The following is a 13588-nucleotide window of genomic DNA, read 5'->3' on the forward strand; positions in this document are numbered from 1 at the left end:
CAACCAATAACAAACCTTTCATGGCGTCTTTAACCAGTGTTTTAGATCCCTGTCTTTAACATGAACCTTGATCCAGCCTTTCCAAACTGTCTTACTTTGCTACAGTTATCCATTCCCTAAAAAACTGTTTTTTTTTTTTTATTTTATTTTAATTAAGATCATGTTAGTGTAATTTAAACTTTCTTTGTGGGGGAAGAATGTGACCTTTATATTTCTGTTTTTGCAACACATAATCTGTGTTTCAGAGTTTGGGCTCATATTTATGTGTGTGTCATATTTATTGATCAGTTTTGTTGTATATATCAGTGGGTAGTGCCTTATCTTTTGTTTATTCTGAGCACATTGAGACAAATTCAGAGCACCCTTGTCGATATGGGAGAACACTAATGAATAAATTATTGAATTTTGAATTGTGTGCGTGTGTGTGTGTGTGTGTGTGTGTGTGTGTGTGTGTGTGTGTGTGTACCTGGGAGCTGCTCATCTCCAGGCTCTGGACCAGTCGGTCCCAGCGCTGGGCGAAGCTGTCCAATCTGGCCTCCAGTTTGTTGGCCACCTCCTTGTTCTTGACACTCGAGAGCAGGTCCTGGCTCATGGAGCACAGCTTGTCCATGGTGGGACGCTTCGCCTCCAGGTCCCCCTTCACCGTCTGCTCGGACACACACACACACACATAAATAACTAGACACACATATACACAGCTAACAAACATGTGCTGGTGCATTCACAGAACATGGGTGCTTTCACATATGCATTATTTAGTCCAGTTGTGGTGTGTTTCGTCTAAGGATACTTCCGAGAAGCACGGTGAACCAAACATAAGTCAGGTCACACTGACTTCTGATTGCTGCACGTTGTCTATGTAAAGATCAACACATTGGCAGCCCAAAGCTTTAACAAGTGTTCATACTGAGCAACATCCTCTCAATGTGTTTGGTAGAAACACCGAAACAAGATGTGTTTTGGTGTTTGCTTTGATCTCACCTAACAGGACTGTGATAGCGGCTTCATGTTGTCTGTGCTCAGCTGAATCCCATGAATTCTGTGCACACTTTCAAAAGGTTTGTTTATATTTTCCAGTGCTATATATTTCTGACCAACGACTGAAGGACTCTTTCCAGCCCTGCTCCTTTCTGCCTCACAGCAAAGGTTGTATTTTTTTTTCTGCTTTGCTTTACCCCTTGAACTCTGATTTTGCCTTCAATTTCCCCTTATAGCAAGTAGCTTCAAAGTTACAAAATATAGATATATTTTTTCTATATTTACCACCACAGCACATCTATATTCTGCATCTGCTGGTTGCAACACTAGAAGCTACATCGCACTTATGTTCAGTAAAATATTCAAAACCAAGATGCCACATTTTTTTATGGCTGCACTGTTGCATTAAAAATAAATGATCTAGATGTTGCATACACTATTTTATACACATTTTCTGCTAAATTGTAGGACATATTTGGTATCTCTGGAAATCCTGGGATGTCCACTAAAATTTCAAATTAAGTTCTGTGGATTTTATGCATTTGTAATGATGTAACCACCTATATCGGTGCAGTGTTAAACTAAATTGCACACAACAGAAAACAAACCAAAAGTATCTGATTTCCACCAGGCAAAAGGACTTGTAGGTGAAAAAGCGGTTCAGTGTATAGTGCTCTGAAAACATGGCATGTACCAAAATAGCCTCCTGTTCATTTTTCCAATTTGGTGACTAAAAGTGAGAGCTTGTTGTGCTGCAGGGAGACTCACAGCCAGCCGGCGGAGGCAGGCAACCATCTCTGCCTGGTCCTTCAGGTTGGAGGTCTTGATGGAGCGAACCAGCTCCTCCTTCTGGGTCAGCCAGGAGTCAAACAAACACTGACGGGAGGGGAGGAAAGGAAGCCAGAGAGAAAGATAGGGAGGAAAAAGAAAGCAAAGAAAAGGAGGGGAGTGTGGAGAAAAGAAAAGCGGGAGAGATTAGAGAAGGGAGGGAACAAGCAGAGCAGGGACGGAACGGGAAGAGGAGAAGAATCGGGGTGAAAGAGGGTCGGAGGGGAGGAGGACAGCGAAGAGACGGAGCGAGAGGAGGAAGAAATCGTTGCTTATCATGTAAAAGACGACGCACTTGAGGCCATTGTCTCCTATTTGTACAGACAGCTCCTCGCTGCAGCAGCCTCCGAAGGCCGGTGAAAAGCTCACAGCGGCCTATTGTCTGTGACAGCATCTCTGCCTCACTGGGGATTACATTGCATACTGAATATTTTCTGTTATCAGCACCCGGACAGTTAATTCTGAATCAAAGCCCGGGGTGGTACTTGAAGAAGCAGTTAGCCAGAGAACAGGGAAAATTGAATTCAATGTATTTCCTGATGTTTTGAATAATTAATCAAATTAAATTTGGGTTCTGGCTCTTATGGATGTCTTGAAGCCATTCCAGCCAATGATCCCTCATTATGAAACACACTGGCGAGGTTATTTCATGATGAATTTTTGGAGTTATCTGAGTAACTGAGTAATCATGCTTCATCAAATTGGCCCCTGAAGCCCCCAGTCTGAAATCTTGAGCATATTAGGTACGGATACAGCGTAAATATGTATATACACAGGCTCTTAAAAGTGTTACTGATGCTTACTGATGTGATTGATTCTCTATGCAACACACCAATTTCAGGGTGCTGCAGACAGGATCTTTAATATTTTACTAAAAAGACACTGAATCAAGGACTTTTGGAAGTGACTTTTTTTCCAAAAGGGATACAGAACATTTTATAATGGATAGCCATATATACACAGAGGCATGAGTTCATATATTACTACATTTTCCCACATCCTAACATCAGCCCACACCAGTACAGGCGGACCCTAACCTAAATATAACCTCGACTCTAAGAGTGTCCACACCACCGGTCTGGTTTGGGCCTTTAATTAGGGCCAATCAGTTAATCAGGTTCAATCGGATATTGTGATTTTAGTTTCTGCAATTATTAACCATACATCATTGGCAAATCAAACATAATGACACATTTAATTTCCGTTACAGTGGCCGCTGTAGTTGAAATTAAATGCGCGGATCTTAATAAAGGATGCAAAGAGTGCAGCAAAGCAATTTTATAGGTAACACTTTATTCGGACTGTCCAATGTTAATATGAAACCGTATCAGCTTAGAATCTAACGCACTTTATTTGGAGTGTCAGGTGTTAATATTCATCGTAGTATCACTTCTCAGTTCAATTAATATCTGTCGACTTAATATCCAACCCAAACCCTAACCCTAACCCAGCTGACACAGAGATGTTGAGTGTTTACACGGGACAGGTTGAAGTTAGGCATCCACATTGCTACACACACACACACACACACACACACACACACAGACTTATGTGCCCTTACCTGTTCATTGGTAAAGTGCTGCCATTTCAGCAGTATCTCCTGAAGCAGAATCCAGCGTTCCTCTGTCCATTTGCATATGGCTGCCCAGCGGTCACCTAACACCTGCACACACACACACACACACACACACACACACACACACACACACACGCACACACACACACACACACGCACACACACGCACACACAAATACATTTGAATCAACTATTCATGTCTACATTAACACAAAAATTATTTCCGAATATTTCGCCACGGGGACTAAAACAGTTTCATCACCTTGCCTCAAAAGCTAATAGATTCAGAATTTCACTCGCCGCTTTAATTTCTTAGCTGCCAAAAATGGGGTTTGAAACACATTCCTCCTTCTCCCAGAGGGACGGAGCTAATCATGATTGTGTGGGGGCAAGGAACTCAGAGGAGAGAGGAAGAAAGTTTCCCTGTAAAGGGCAAGTCCACAAAAATAGCCCACTGTCTACACAAAATAAAGAAAAAAGTCTGTAGTGAGTGTTTCAAATTGTTTCTTGTGACAAAGAGTGGATCACTGTATTAATTAAATGCATTGCAATTGTTTTTAGCCTTTTTATTATTATTTATTTATTTATTTATTAATAAGGTTACATGAGAAAAGCTTGGGTCAGTACCATGCAGAGTATTTCCCATACAGAAAATGCAATGCAAATACGACAGAAAATGTCAATGTAAATATTTATTGCCTCATAAAGAATATTCAAACCTGACAAACCTAAATGGCAAAACTATGTAACTTACTAGTTTGTGCTTCTAAAACTTTGACTGCACAATGTGCAACAAAGAGAGAGGTGAATCTTGTTAAAGTACACAGGAGGACTGACACACACACACACACACACACACACACACACACACACACACACACAGAGGCTGTGAGCTCTATAAGTCTACTTTTTGTCTCCATTGTATTGGAGTATTGGCAGCTTGCTGTAAGCTGAGTAAAATGGTTGAGACCTTCTTCCGTTCCATTTAACTAGCAAAGACAAAACACTGAACAAAGTCATCAGAGTGTCAGAGCGAGAGAGAGAGAGGGAGGGAGAGAGAGAGAGTGAGAGAGAGAATGAGGCAAAAAGAGGAAAAGAAAATGAAGTGAGATGGAAAGAGAGAAAGAGACAAGGGGGGAGAGACACAAGGAGAGAGTGAGTGAGAAAGAGAGAGAGGGAGAGAGAGAGAGAGAGAGAGAGAGAGAGAGAGAGAGAGAGAGAGAGAGAGAGTCTCAGCAGGTTAATCCTGAGATGAATGGCCTGTAATTAATCCAAGAGACAGAGGATCCAGGGAAGGCACCTTAAATTTGCATTTCTACATTCTGGCACACACTGTTCTCTCATCTCTATTTATCTCGCTTATCTTCTGTTTAGGAAAGTCCAAAAAGCCTGACACTTCAGGAAACAACATTAAAAAAAAAGAAAAAAAATGCCTTGTTGCTAAAAAGCGAGTGAAAGCTAGCCACTACCCTCTGGTATTTGATGTGATTATACCTTCCATGGTGTGCAATAATGTGAATTCAGCACTGTAATTGCTTAATATGACATGGTGAATAATTCAAAATACTTGCTCTAGCGTTGTGTTATTAATATATTCATGCAACATTTTTTTTTTTTTTTTAAGAAGGAGTTTAAGGCAAAAGTTTGAGAGGAGAGATTTCATATTCAGCTAATCAGCTTTCTGTACAGTGGAACATACTTTTACCTACAGCTCTGCAAAGATTTTTGTCCCCAGGCGGGAATATCGGTTGCACACGGATAATCCACATTTTTGCACTTCCTGTTCATGTATTTCATCAACTGCCGTCCCATCCAGCTCACTTTCCTGTCCAAACACCTCCTCTCCCTCCATTAGCCCTCCCACTTGTATTATGATCTTAATATGATAAGCAATGAACTTTGAATTCACCTGGGAAAAAAAAAAAAAACACACTCCTCCGGCAGCCTGGTAAGTTACTTGTCAAAAACACAGAGGGGGAGATGTAATGGTATGCAAATGCAAAGTAGCATGCAGAAGCTCCAGAACAAAACACCAGTGGCTGTGGTGACATTTCGCATGACAATGATAAATTTAGAGAAAATTCAGGTTGCTCTTAAAGCCACAATCTGGGATAGATTTTTTTCTTGTTTCGTAAAAAAAAATCAGCACATAATTTTTTTTTTTTTTTTTTTTTTTTTTTTACTATCTCAGCCTAGAATCTTGAAGAGACAAACTTAACAAGGGTGGGGGAAATGTTTTTGAGGCTTTCACAGTCAACTGTAGCTCATCATGTCATAATAAAACCCACGAAATGACCCATTTAAAGGAATACTTCACCCAAAATACACACCTCACCGAAAATCAAAGGCTCCAAAAGCTATAGCCATTTCTGTTTGAGTGGAGTCGATTGGTGACTTTGGCAAAACAGCAGCAACAGGGATATGAAAACTTCTGATTCATAACATCACTCATGTAAATTAGGCAAAAAAAGTTCTGCACCGCTTTTTCAGTCTATAATTTCTCCCCTTTATTTATACCCAATAGTGTTGTATCTTATACCGTTGTAAAGCCTGAATCGTCCTCTTTCCAATGAGATACAACTTGTAAGTGTGTTTTCAGTTGATCATTTCTCCCCTGTGATCAGACCAATTGGATTTGTGAGTTATACTGTTGGAGTACCAGTCCCCTTTACAATAAGGTATAACTGTAAGGATGAGGCAACACAGCTAAACAGGTGGGAAGCACAATATTTTATTCATTTTCTCATTTTGCCATATGCTGTCAATTAAGTGCCAGTTAGGTACACCTGTGAGTGCAATTTACATTACCAACAGAAGAACATTGAAGGGAATTTTGATTGACTGAAAGGACACTGAATGCAGGATCCTTACAAGTTGTATCTCATTGGAAAGAGGACGAATCAGGCTTTACAACGGTATAAGATACAACGCTATTGGGTATAAATAAAGGGGAGAAATTATAGACTGAAAAAGCGGTGCAGAACTTTTTTTGCCTAGTTTAGTTTGATCCAGGTCTCAACAGTTCAGTACATCCCAAACTGATATACTTATCACACAAAATACAGAGTAGTTTTGGGTCAAGTACTCCTTTAACGCAGTGATTACTGATTCATGCGGGTCAGTATTCTTTGCGCTTGCTCCTGTTAATAGGGAGGTCGGAGGTCAGCGGCCTGGAGCTGGTGGTGATAAAACAACTCCTGACACTTCATTTGACGATAAAGCCGGCAGCAAAGTGACAGCGCTTCAATAGCACTGAAGAGTTGTGCGTCAGAAAGCTGTGAATATTGGTAGTGGCTGTTTTAATAAATTTGAGCTTTACTCTTTGCAGCGTAAGGGAGTTAACAAGGGGAACTAAAGCCCATACATCACAGACTAAGACAAGCATGGAGAATTAACTACACAAACAGGCAGCAAAGTCTGGCTCCTGGCTGGATCCTGTGTGATGATAACTTATAGAGTAAACAAAAACAGCAGCGGGCGAGAGTTGCTACACACACACTGTACGCGCACACACACACACACACAAAACCACATCCAACGGCGGCATGCCAGCGTGCATTAAAGTAGCCATGCAAGCGTAAGTACACATCTCGGGTATGCGCGCATGCACATACACACACAAACACGCGCGCGCGCTCACACAGAGACACCCACATTCATACACAAGCAATCTCATTTTGCTAGCGAGGTCTAATTACTGCACAACACCAAAGACAAAACTATCTCCTGTTCAATCTGTTTTCCCCGAGAAACACTGACGCTGTAGTCTGCTGAGCCCACTCCCACTGAGAGAGTGAGGAAGAGAGAATGAGGGAAAGAGTGGGTGGAGAGAGAGAGAGAGAGAGGGAGAGAGGGAGAGGGGAAGAGAAAGAGACTCTAATAACATTAAAAAAAAAGAAAACTCTAAAGTAAATTAGCCCACAAGGTATTTGTCTTCCCACGAATGTTCAAACACTCAACACTGCACACATCAGCAAATTGCGATGTGCGCAGTGCTAATACACATTTGTGTTAGTGTGGGTGTGTGTGTGTGCGTGTGTATGTGTGTGTGTGTGTGGTTATCCCTACCTGCAGTTTGCTCTCCAAGGCAGCGGTGGCGCTGTCCCCGCTGCTCTCGTCCACCACCACCACCATGTGGGTCAGGGAGTTCACCCTCACCTGCTCTAGCTCCAGGTCCTCCTGCAAGAGCTGCAACACACACACACACACACACACACACACACACAAACCAGTTTAAATGATGGAACGCTAATGATAGAGCATGGCTTGCAGCAGCAGAAGCTAAATAACAGTGGTTTCCTGTAAGACCACAGGAGTTCAGAGCAGTAAAATGTCTCAGCTACATTCCTTCAGCACCGGGTGGCCGTCAATACGAGTAAACAAGCCTACAGGAAACAAATCGCCTCCCACAAATGACGAAGCAGTCCCCAGAGTCGCACATCAACCGCCGTATAATCCTTAACTGTCATTTCGTTCATGTCAGACCATGAAAGTTGAATTAAAGTTGCCCCTGTCTTCATGGTTTTGTCGTTTAGTAGAATAGCCATCACTGTGAGAGAGAGTAAAAACAATCAAACAGTGAAGAGCAAAAATTGCAATCTCGTCTAATTTAATCATAAATGCAGCTGCCTGCCGTATTTGTTTTGCAGACTGGCAACAAAGCAGGGATCGGCAAAGAGGTAAAACTCTCATAGTGCACGAGGGGGAAAAAAAAAAGAGAAAGAAAAAGTGATCATGTCGTTAAGAGCCCCCCTGGTTGACACGGGATTCAATTTCCACAGCTTTTGTGAGAGCTCCCAGTTTCACAAAATGATGTATGATTTCTCCACTGGTTGCAATCCCAGTCAAAACGAGGTTTGTGGTGTGCAGCGGTGGAATTGGCTGCAAAATGATTTATTGAAAAGTGTGACCTCAAACACACACACACACACACACACACACACACACACATACAAAAACATTACCATGGTCTACTTTTCTGTGTTTGTAGGTGTGGAAGCTATGAATTTCTGAGCAGGTTTTAATAATGAAAGGTTAACAGTTCCATCACCGGTTCAGTTCAAATCCTGTGGATCCTTGAAGGAGACGTGGAAGAGGCCTAACTGGCACCAAACGTCACTTCAGCATAATCTGACCAATCAAAATTGTCAGAGTCTAACAAAGCAGGACGTGTGGCATCTCAGCAATGTCTAAACAGCTCAAGCCCACAACCCACTTCTCACCTAGTAACCACACAGAGCGATACAGTATGCAGCAGCTATTGGATTTGGCTGTCCAAGCTCAGCGGTACACTTTGCTGTTTATGCTGTCATTACCGCCTCAGTAGTTACCCCGTCCCCACACGGAGGTCAGAGGTCAGCCTCAGCTACAAAAACAGCACCCTTCATCGTGATTGGGATTCACGGTGCGATCAGACAGGAAAAGTTTACTTTGTTGCAGGCTTGTAGAGCTGAGCAGGAGCACGGGTCCAGCCTGCAGGTCATTTTGTTCGGCTTAAGCTTTCCAAGCAAGGAGAACTGCTGTCAGCATCCATCTGGTTTTGGTCAAATAATGAGCGGGTCCTTTCCTGTGAGTGGTTTGGATTGTGTTCTCACTCCTAACAATGTCACAGTTTTCTGGGAGGAGGACGGAGACTCACATTCTCAGGCACCTCAGTGCAGTTATTTCATTTGTTCAAATGCCATTTCAAAACTCCACTGTTTTCACTATAGACCAACATAAAGGAGTAAACACACTAGAGTTTGATTGAATTGCTCCAAACATGATAGGTGTGAATATAGCCTTGGTGTCTTGCTGACAGACATCTTAGCAGGGTGGATGCTGTTGTCTCGGCATCCTGGTTGAAGGACAAACTCCCCGCTCGATGCAACACACAGCACCTAGAAACTCACTAGATTGAGCCACACCATTCCTCCAAAGAGAAACAGCAACCTACCTTGTGCTCTTCCACTTGGTGCTTGACGTCTTCCAGGTCGGGGCCCAGCGGTTGAGCCCCCATCCTCTTAATCCGTGCTTCCGTCACGTCCAACCAATCGGTGAGCTGCTTCAGCTGCTGATGCTGCAGGTCCATCAGGACCTCATGAAGTCTGGGAAGTGAGAGGGATCACAGATTTTGAACTGTTAATAACTTGATGAAATTGCACTGGTAGCCACTAAAATGTGTCGCTCTTACTTTAAAGTGAGTGATAGGGATATGGGGATGTAGAATAGTCTTTTTTCTCTTGTCCTCGCTCCACAGGTCAGAGGTGAAAGACCTTCCAGCAGGGCAGATGAAGGATGGTATCTCTAACCACTAAGCTGCTCTGGCGCCCCAAGATTTAATTTGCACTCATCACAACAGTAAACACAGAAGGCCCGCAGCCTCCATTTATTCTGCATCAGTGCTACAGAATTACACAGACAAACTGAGGACAACGCTGACATACTTAAAGACTTGGAGAGACTTGGACAGGTGCGTGAATCCCATGAAAATCACAGGAAGCTAAAAACAAAGAGGCCCGCGTTACACGACAGCATAAGGCGGCTTCGGCCAAAACATTTGTGCATTTGTCCCCCTGGCTGTGCCAAAACTCATTAAAGGACACGAGAAGACATCTTTGCAAATGCATTTTTTTTGTGTGTGTGTGTGTGTGTGTGTGTGTGTGTGTGTGTGGACCTGTCTGTTTTAGTTTAGCACACCTTGGCTGTCTGATTTAAGTGATATTTGGTAGTCCAGGCCATGTCTCCACATGTTTGTGCTGAGATGTCTTGAATCAACAAGATTACCAAAGATGATGGCGGAGGAGTTAATTAAATTTCACTCCGTGTCAGCTATCATTGGTTTAAACATATTCAGGAAAGCCGCTGTTTTCTGTGTTTATGAAAGGCTCTTGTAGTGATTAAGGCTGTACAAGACTCAGAAATTCTTCAGTCGAGTCAGATTCAGCCTCTTAATACAACTCGACGACACGTTTAACATTTAAATTCTATAAAACCCATTAAGACAGATGCATGATGATATTTGTGTGTGTGAGTGTGTATCTACCTGCTCTGTCTCTCCATGCTGGCCACCCTCAGGTGCTCCCACCGTGAGTTCAGGAGGTTCATCTGCTCCCGCACCTCTGTCTCCTCCTCCTCGCCCAGATGCCCCTCCCCCAGCAGGGCGGCACCAGCCCGCAGGACTCGCCCCACGCTGCCCTGGTGGGAAGTCAGCTCCACCATGTATCCCTGACGAGAGACACGCCGACACGTATTATTCACCACTTCTCTCCTCAATTACTCCAAAAAGACAAAGTGCAATGCCTGACATCACCCTCTCACCACTGAATGACCCTCTCTGCTCACTTTAATTGTTCTCCAAAAGCCCTTTCACTGCTGTGTTTGGCTCCATTTCCATTTTTTCTGAGCACTTTGCTTTTATATGATAGTTCACAGAGTCTCACAGCAAAATGTGACTGTTAATTTACCTCATTATCAGAGCTATGTCACACCCTGCAGAGTTAATTACCTTTCCACCAAGGAGGTGAGACCTCCAGCAAGGGGTTATGTGATGACCTTTGTCCGTCTACACGTCTGTCTGTCTGCAGGATTACTGAAAAACTATGCATTTGCACAAAACTTGGTGGGAAGGTTGGTGGGAAGACATAGTTTCAAAATGCATCCACTTAATGCAGCTTTGCCGACTAAAACTAAAAAAAAAATCATGGTCTTCTCAAACCCTAGGAAGATCTCTTTGAATTAGAGTGCTGTTTCCTCTCAAGGTAAACAAACTGAGGCTGTTTCTACTTCAAAATACTTGGGATTTTTGATTGATGAACACCTTTCCATTACACCTCACATACAAAATCGGGTTAAAAAGTTGAAATTAAAAGGATTTATTGAGGCTACATTTTTGACTATGGTGATCTGCTGTATATAAATGCATCCATGCATAGATACATCAATACTGAGTACAAAAACGCCTCTTTTCAACTCAAAATAACTGTCACTGAAAAATCACCACTTTTTATCACTGAAAAATTTGCTGTGAAGGAATAGTTAAGGGCTCAAAGGGCAACCCGACCTTTACACTCCTTACTTTTGGTTGCCTATAATTATAGTGATCTAGGGTTTTTTTCTCCTGTTGCTCCCATTCCCTTCATGCCCTGCATCCAGTGTCACGGAGGAAGGGTCATTATTTTCTTTAACTACACCATTTTCCCAGTTACTGGACATAATGTGTTTATATCAGGTCTTTTTCTCGGCCTCATAACGGTGGAGCAGAGATGATGGCTATTGATCCCAGCGTCTGTGCAAGGTGTATGGCACCTCTTCTGTATGAAGTGCACTTGAAATAAATTACAGCATTTTGATTGACCAATGCGCATATGGTCTATGGTACTAAAATTAAATACGGTAGCTGTTGTACTGTGAGGAGAGGAAGCTGTCTTATTAACACTGCCACCACCGCAGATCAAGGTCGATTGTTACCGCTGCAAAATGACCGGTCACTTCAGCATCCCACTGAAGTCATGTTTATGGAGGTTATTCATATATTTTTCTTCTGTCAGTGCTTCTTATTTCTACATAAAGGGCATTGACATGGCAGCTGGAATATGCAAGCGAGCCAAACTCTGTCCAGTAAAGGCTGCCATAAATCTTAAAATTTCATAAATTCATCTTATATAGGAGGTGGAAAAGATTTGAAAACACCAGATGCGCTCTAAGATATGTTAGTATCACAAAACAACATTCTAGCAATTTCTAATGATTTGCAAAATGCCAAATATTGTGATAACATATCTTGCAATGAATTACCTCATGACTGTGGATTATGTCCCCAAAGGAAAAAACAATCAAAATCTGCTTTATCGAATAAAATCTAATTTTCACTTGATTCATTTGATTTAAGTCTATTACAGCAAAATTCATTAAAAATGATTTTGTTATCCTGCTAAAAATGTTTGATGTGTATTTATCAAATGAACATTATATAAATACTATGCTGTATCAATTTTCCCCCACCTCTATAAAACGGAGGTTATTTACATAGGTTTGAGGTCTGTGACGGAAAAAAACAATCAAACAAAACCTAATGATTTTCTGAAAGTATCAATGATTTCAGTGCAGATTGGAGGTTGTTTATCTTATGATGATTGCCAACTGGAGGTCACAGTTTGCCCTTTTTTTTTTTATTTACCACATCACTGCTGTGGCTCCTACCTCGTGTGTGTGGAACTGCTCCTTAACCTCCTCCACATGGCTGGAGATGGGCGGCTGGGCCTGGAGCCCATCTTCAGCTGACAGCAGCCACGTCAACACCTTTTAAAAAGCAGATTGCAGTCATATGATTCAAAACAACAGCATGCTTTAAAGAAGAGGACAATATCAAACATGGATGCAACAAATACAATTACAATAATTACTGTAAATGAGACCATAGGTCGATCTGGCTGCCTCCATTTCAGGCCAGGGGTAGAGTTAGTGTCTCCTATAATTTAAGACCACATTTCCCATAAACCCCACTGCTTTCTGCTGCAAAGAGGATGCTGAGGCTTGCACCCCCTCTCTCCCTCCCTGGTGTCGCTCCATATGCGTTTGTTGTGTCTTTCATTTCACTGAAGAGGATAAACATGCTGGAAGGGATTTTTCCATCGGCTTTCTGCTCCTTCTACCATCTGCCATTGTCTGAAACTCTGACAGATTTAGCTCCGTTTGTGCTGGAAGAACAACGGCCCCTTCCTGTTTCGTGCCATAAGGCCCTGATCACATACTGTAGGATGCATTTTTGAACATGTCTGTACCTCTTTTTTTTTAAAGCTACTTCAACAGTTTGCAGGTGAAAGGTGCATCTCCTTCAGACTAGGTGGCACATATTTTGGATTTGGTCATTTTGGGGAAGAGCTCTGGAGCGCACCAAATTGTAGATCTCTCCGTTGCAGAACACACAGGTGTCCACATTTTCCAGGTCAGTGCCATTAGCTTTCCACATTTTCATATGAAACATCTCCAAATCCTCTACCTCGGAAGTGCAAGTAGAGCTATTGCATCCTCTATTTTCATTGTCATCATTATCCCTTTTTCTCCAGCCCTGGTCAGCCAGCTCGGACAGCTGTCCAGCTACTACAACCTCTTTGAGAGTCGCTACCTCTGTTACGAGTAAAGTTCAGAGCTGTGCATTGCACTTCAGTGGGAGAAAAAAAAAGTGCCCGGTGTGACCATGGCCTAGAGCAACCAAGCAGATTTCCC

The 13588-nt window shown here is 42.4% G+C and overlaps 1 protein-coding gene across 1 annotated transcript in view; it reads right to left on the reverse strand.

Annotated features, from left to right (window-relative positions):
• LOC115371141 (dystrophin-like) overlaps positions 1 to 13588 on the reverse strand; it is a 251782-nt gene that overhangs the window by 145614 nt on the left and 92580 nt on the right. Inside the window, 7 exon segments of the mRNA XM_030068315.1 lie at positions 467 to 646; positions 1747 to 1854; positions 3368 to 3469; positions 7451 to 7570; positions 9318 to 9468; positions 10407 to 10588; positions 12563 to 12661. Coding sequence (XP_029924175.1) covers positions 467 to 646; positions 1747 to 1854; positions 3368 to 3469; positions 7451 to 7570; positions 9318 to 9468; positions 10407 to 10588; positions 12563 to 12661 — 942 coding nt within the window.

Source organism: Myripristis murdjan, chromosome 2 (assembly GCF_902150065.1).
Source record: "Myripristis murdjan chromosome 2, fMyrMur1.1, whole genome shotgun sequence".
Taxonomy (NCBI): Eukaryota; Metazoa; Chordata; class Actinopteri; order Holocentriformes; family Holocentridae; genus Myripristis; species Myripristis murdjan.